This window comes from Natator depressus, chromosome 3 (assembly GCF_965152275.1).
Source record: "Natator depressus isolate rNatDep1 chromosome 3, rNatDep2.hap1, whole genome shotgun sequence".
Taxonomy (NCBI): domain Eukaryota; kingdom Metazoa; phylum Chordata; order Testudines; family Cheloniidae; genus Natator; species Natator depressus.
In genome coordinates, this window is record NC_134236.1 from 174921484 (window position 1) to 174927986 (window position 6503).

At 45.3% G+C, this 6503-nt stretch overlaps 1 protein-coding gene across 1 annotated transcript; it reads left to right on the top strand.

The window, feature by feature from the left end:
• Positions 1-580: 580 nt before the first annotated feature.
• SIX3 (SIX homeobox 3) lies at positions 581-5578 on the top strand. The gene is made up of 2 exons (XM_074949370.1): positions 581-1457; positions 4060-5578. The coding sequence occupies exons 1-2, from the start codon at positions 703-705 to the stop codon at positions 4250-4252; spliced, it is 948 nt and encodes a 315-aa protein (XP_074805471.1). The 5' UTR covers positions 581-702; the 3' UTR covers positions 4253-5578.
• The last annotated feature ends 925 nt before the right edge of the window (positions 5579-6503 follow it).

A 6503-nucleotide genomic window follows, 5' to 3' on the forward strand; every position in this document is an offset into this window, starting at 1 on the left:
CGAACGTGTATCCCAGCCTGGCCCATTTACTTTCCCCCCATATCTCCTTTAGCTTTAACGAGGCTCGTTAAGATCACAATAATATTCCACCCTCTAATTGCTCATCCCATTCAACAAATATGTGCACACTGCTTTTCGCATTATTTGATCCCTTATTTAGGAGGGGTGTGGAGGGGGAGAGACGGAGAGAAGGGGAAGTGCCGAGATTAAGAGTTGAAAAGATACAAAAAAAAAAAAATCCTTTTCCACTAACCACCCTGCCTCCCTTCCCCCCGTGCATTTGCGCGAAGTGGTAAAAACCTTTCTTACGTACTCACTAATGATTGGCAGGGCTGACAGTGATTGGCAGGGGGTGCTATGGCAACGCCACAACGACACTCAGAAGACCAATAGAAAAGCGAAACAAAATGTTTCAATGCTGCACTCACTGTGGATTTAGGGGAGATATTATGAGGCTGTTGTCATTAGGGCGATTGCTGTTGAATCATTGAATCTTGACTCGGTGGCGGTGCTGGGTTGGGGTGTGTGTGTGTGTGTGTGTGTGTGTGTGCGTGCGTGCGTGCGTGTGTGTGTGTGTCTCTATGTGGCTGTGTGTGTGTGTGCGTGTGTGGATGCGTGCGGGGTGTGTGTGTCCTTTTCTCCCTTCTGCCTGCCTTGCTTTCTTTTCTCCTTGATTTATTTCCCCCTCTCTCAGGTCATCCCATGGTTTTCAGGTCCCCTTTAGAGCTTTATCCCACCCATTTCTTCTTGCCAAACTTCACCACCGACCCGCATCACCGCTCCTTACTTCTCGCCAGCAGCGGCGGCGGCGGCAGCGGCAGCGGCAGCACGGGCTGCAGCCCCGGCGGCGGAGGCAGCTCCAGGGCACCCCAAGAAGAGTTGTCAATGTTTCAGCTGCCCACACTCAACTTCTCCCCGGAACAAGTGGCCAGCGTCTGCGAGACGCTGGAGGAGACCGGAGACATAGAGCGGCTGGGGAGGTTCCTCTGGTCGCTGCCCGTGGCGCCAGGGGCATGCGAGGCCATCAACAAGCACGAGTCGATCCTCAGAGCCCGGGCGGTGGTGGCCTTCCACACCGGCAACTTCCGAGACCTCTATCACATCCTGGAGAACCACAAATTCACCAAGGAGTCCCACGGCAAGTTGCAGGCCATGTGGCTCGAAGCGCATTACCAGGAGGCCGAGAAGCTGAGGGGTCGCCCGCTAGGGCCGGTTGATAAATACAGGGTGAGAAAGAAGTTCCCGCTGCCCAGGACCATCTGGGATGGAGAGCAGAAGACGCACTGCTTCAAGGAGAGGACTCGCAGCCTCCTCAGGGAGTGGTACCTGCAAGACCCCTACCCCAACCCCAGCAAGAAAAGGGAACTGGCGCAGGCCACCGGCCTCACCCCCACGCAAGTAGGCAACTGGTTCAAAAACCGAAGGCAAAGAGACAGAGCAGCCGCTGCTAAAAACAGGTCAGTGCACACGGCACCCCCACCCTGGGAGGAGAGCGAGAGGCAGGGCTGGGCTGATTTCTAGGCTTGGTAGTGCCCCCGGAGTTCTTTATTTGGGCCCCAGCGGCGGGGGAGTTTGTTTGTTTATCTTGAATAATAATTCATAAAGAATCAAGCCGAGTCCTGCATACCAATCTGCTTGCTCCAGCTGCAAAGCTGCAGCCGGCAAAGGAGTTGTTATGAAGCCCAGCACCAGGAAGCCTTCGCCGCTTGCCCAAGCAAAGTTTATTCGCACGCACACACTCGTAGCCGGGGTGTCCAAGAGTCTATTCTTTTTAAAAAAGACTTTCCTTCTTTCCAACCCCGTGTGTGTGTTATTCGGTTGACAAACGGCCTCCCCAGATTGCAGCGAAGGTTCTCTCCTTTCCTGGTGGATTGGTAAAAGTGACGGGGAGCCACACAGTACTGAGCGTGGTGTGTGTGTGTGTTTTTTTTAAATGTCACTTGTGTTGGCACATTTTAGTGGAATCTCCCCCCTCCCCCTACACGCACACACACACACACACACACACACACTAAACAGTTTAAACAAACATCATAACTCAAAGTGTGCTTCTGCAAAGAAGGCAGCTGCTCTCCTATTGTTCTTATTAATTATAAAAAACAAACAAACTAATTTGCCTCGGCAGGAAAAATAGGGGAAAGCACGGAGGCACTGAAACGCATTTTTTTTCGCTTTTATATTTATAGGTGTACACGGGATGATTAGCTATTTGTGTGCGGATAGTATAGTGTGTGTGTTGTGTGTGTGTGTTTGTGTTTAAAGTGTCCACTTAAAGCCAACATTAAATTCAACTATTTCCTGTTTTGTCTCAAAGTAGTTTTTATACGTTATTTTAAAATTTAAAATAGACCTTTCAATCGGCTTTACAGACAGATTTTTTAAAAAAAATACAAAGAGTTATGGCTGGAAGTGTGTAAATAGAACTTACTGTTCTTTTTTATATTGTCTCCCCCTTCCCCCTTCCCCCCAATTCCTTTGAATTGTACTATTGGTACTGGTGATTCCGAGTCCTGAAAAAAACACAAAGGGCAACTGCTTCACTATTTGATTTCCATCAACTGGAAGGCAGAGCAGCTAAGTACTGTAAATAAACAGAAGTTGCATACGGATGCTTTTGTTGACTGAACGCTGTTGACAGCGGAAAGAATACACCAGGAATTGTAATGGGAGAAAATAACCAAACACGCCAAAATTAAACAATTTTAAAATGACTGGAAATTTTAGAACGATGTGCATTTCTCTGCTCTTTGCTGGCATTGAAATGAAGAAATGCTCGGGGGGGGGGGCGGAATCAGGTGACTGAGGGGTGCGTTTTGATCAACACTGGGAGTTGTTTGTTATGCGTTGTGAATGACTGGTCAGCTCAGGACTTTTAGCTTCTTTCCCCTTATTCTTGAATTAGATTTCCTCTATATTTAGAACCGAATAACCAAGCGCAGGAGAATGGTCAGAATACGATGATGCAATTGAAGATTTGTATTTGGTTGTATTTATTTTGTCTATGTGAAATCAAATGCCTTCCCGTGCGGTGACATTGCGAGGGACAGCAGTTTGGAGTCTTTTGTTTAGTTTCTTGTTTTTTCAAAACGGAAGCAGACTTTAAATTGAAGCGTTCTCCCTTTTAGAGGGATAGAAAAAAATGCATTCTAGATTTGTCGCTAAATACTTGGGAGATGTTGCTTCCCTCACCCCTTCTCCAGAGCACCAGTGTATTTCTTTACACGGTTTAAAAAATGTTCTGTATCTAGATATAAGCAGACAAGATAGGTCAGTTTCACCTACAATTCTTTTCTACTCCACTCTTTGTAGCACTCTTTGTAGCTTTCCATATCCACTGTGCGTTTGATAAACGCACACATATTGTCTTAGTTTAGATTAGGCCCACAGTACCCTGGTGTCTGGTGGAAAAATGGACTAGTGGCGGTGGGGGGGGGGCGGGGGACAAAGAGAGAGATTTTAAACGAAATCTCAGGCGCAATAAATTAGTTCCCCATCGCCATGCTTTTCTAAAGTTGGGACCTCTCTATTTATATCTGAGCTTCAGCCGATCATATCTGAAGTGGGCTTTCTCCGATCTGTTTTGAAACACTTGCAAGAGGCTGTCTGCAGCTGCGGTGACAGGAAGCCGAGGCAATGCAGTTCACGGCCGACAGCTTTACCAAAACAAGACTGAGAGAGAGAGAGAGAGAGAGAGAGAGAGGTGGGGGGGGGGTTCACTCATTGAACCTCGATGGCCTGTGTACACAGGCATGCATATGTATGTGTGTACACGGTGCCCGGGCAGATAGCGCTCTGTGGGTTGCAGATCGCTAGGAAAAAGCCAGGCAGGCTGAGATGAGAAGGTGACCAAGCGTGGGGCTCCGAGCCCGAGAGGGAAGCGGGGGGATGCGGCTGGAGCCCGTTGCGGAGGGAGGCTGTTTGTTTGGTGAGTTGTTTGTTTGGGGAGGTGTGTTTGCAAGGGCTGGGGGAAGCGGGGAGCTGCTGCCTGCGGCCGCCTGTGGCTTGCTCTTCCTCTCTCAGAAGGACTGTGCCGTTGTTTTGTCTCCCCGTGCGATGCAGGCTCCAGCACCAGGCCATAGGACAGAGCGGCATGCGATCGCTGGCAGAGCCCGGTTGCCCTACACACAACTCGGCCGAGTCTCCGTCCACGGCGGCCAGTCCTACCACCAGCGTCTCCAGTTTGACAGAAAGAGCCGAGACGGGGACCTCCATCCTTTCGGTAACCTCCAGCGACTCGGAATGTGATGTATGATACCGGCAAACAATCCAAACCAACCAGCCGAGCACCCTCTCCCCGACCCAGACCAAACAGACCAAGGGCCCCAGAATCAGGACACACAGACCCACACTCAGCAAGAGAAACGCCAAGCAAACAAATAAACAATAGCAAACAAACAAACAAAAAGAGAATCCACCGACACCATCAACAGCCACCGCCGCCACCAAGAGATGGAACTAAAACTTCAACAGACAGTCACTGACACTGATGCTGCAGCGGGGGGAATAATAATAATTATATTAAAAAAAAAGTGACAATTGCATTCTTTTTAGGACAAGCACGATTTCTCCTTTGCGCTTTTCCATGGACGCATTTCACCCACTTGCATGATAATGATGATGCTGATGATTAAATTTGTATCTGGGAAAAATATTCTCTATAGTAAAGAAACAAAAACAAAAAACAAACAAACAAACAAACAAACAAAAACTCCAATCGAATTTGTATAAAAACAATAAAAATTAAAAAAAAATAAAAAGGAACTCCTTGAAGAGGGAAATAACAAATGTTTATCGCCTTTTTGTTGGTTCTTTCTCTCTCTCTCTCTCTCCCTCTCTCTCTCTCTCTCTCTCTGTTTTTAAGTCCAAGTGATGGTCCAGCCAAGATGCAATCTTCTGTTTTTTTGTTCAGCAGACAATCATTTTATTCGTAAGCACCTTTTTTTCTCCCCTTCTGTCACTGCCTGTGTGGGTGCTGGTTATAAATGTGGGAAAAAGAATAGTTATGACTGTAACAGATTTTTATTTTTATTTCAAAATTTTATATGAATTATGTATATCTTAATGATGCGGTCATTCCCCCAGTTTGTAATATATGTGTAGAAATGCCTGTATATGATATTTGCTCTTTTCTTTCTTTTTTTCCTCGCTCTCTCTGTCTCCATCTCTCTTTCGCTCCTCTCCTTTCTATTTTCCTTGACTCGGTGTTCCTTGCACAAACTTAGCTGTCACGATCTGACCTGCTAGGTTTTAAAAAGGGACCTCAGCGATAGAAAACAGCTTAGAGTGCAAATGTAGTTATCTTATGCAAAAGCTATTTTGAGTATTTCATAGCCGCTTTGGGGTCTCTTCTTAAACTCCACGTAGGACGCTTATACTATTGTTTCCTTCACTGCGTGTTTATCTATATGTACAAACTTTCTAAATCAAATACAGTATTCCATTTTCTTATCTATTCAGCGATGTTGGTGTTTTTGTCTATTGCAAATTATATATCTGTATCTATATATTACTCCCCACGTCCTAATGGAGAAATTATTTTTTAATCTTTGCTTGGTTAGGTGAGCCACGATGAATTATTCAAGTTTATATCTACTGAAGCGCTCAGGCTGGTTAGCAATGCACGCCAGTGGAATCTGGAATTTACTCGTGTGTATATAGCAGCGAGGCGGGTTTGGCTTTTTTGTCTGGTTTTCGTTTTACTTTCTATGTGTTTTGAAGTAAAGTGCTGTGTTTGTCGCCCATTTAAAATTAATTTTAAAAATAATATAAAATCACTTTTCATTAAAAGTCTGCCTTAGTGAAATGGACAGTGTCTGTAAAGGGGAAGGAAAAGAAAACTTCACGTTTGGATAGGCAAACTTTGCCCCCTTGAGCGGATAGAACCACTGCTCCGAATGTGTTTCCAAGACACAGTGATGTCCTTTCAATCCTGCTTTCACACCACTGGCTCAAGCATTTTTTCATTTTTTCAAAAAACTCTGAGCCTAAATGATCACTTTGCCCATCTATTGGGATTAGCAGGTTTCTCCAGAGAGCGCTTAAGATGTTTTAGTATTTGTTTGTAGCTTTAAATGAAAACAAAAACTATAAACTACTCTCCCTAATCAGGTTTCAGCTCCTCCCCTTGAATCCTAAGTATATTGTAATGTGCTGAAAGAAGCCTTTATTTGCATGACTAACAGTATTCCAGCATCACCTTTTGCATAAAAGTTTTGCTTAGCCCTCGGCAGATTATTCAACCGTGAATTAACAAGAGGTGAATTCTAAACTTGTTTTTACTTGAAAATACAATTTTGAAACTTATTAGGATTAGTGAGAAACGTGCCTGGAATTTCTTGACCATATCAGAACTAATTTTGACTTCCGATTTGACTTTGTTTGGGCTGCATTTTTTCCTCTATTTCAAGGTCCGGGCTAGTTGAATGGGAAGCTCCTGAAATTTTAGGGAAAACTATAAGCATTCCAAAAGGAAGTTTTACGGGGAGAAAGAAAAGCCCATGCCC

Bases quoted from the DNA above. Each gene is read 5' to 3' on its own strand.
- SIX3 (XM_074949370.1), top strand. From the start codon at position 703: ATGGTTTTCAGGTCCCCTTTAGAGCTTTATCCCACCCATTTCTTCTTG. The intron at 1,458-4,059 runs GTCAGTGCACAC...CGTGCGATGCAG, and splicing joins GCAGCCGCTGCTAAAAACAG to GCTCCAGCACCAGGCCATAG.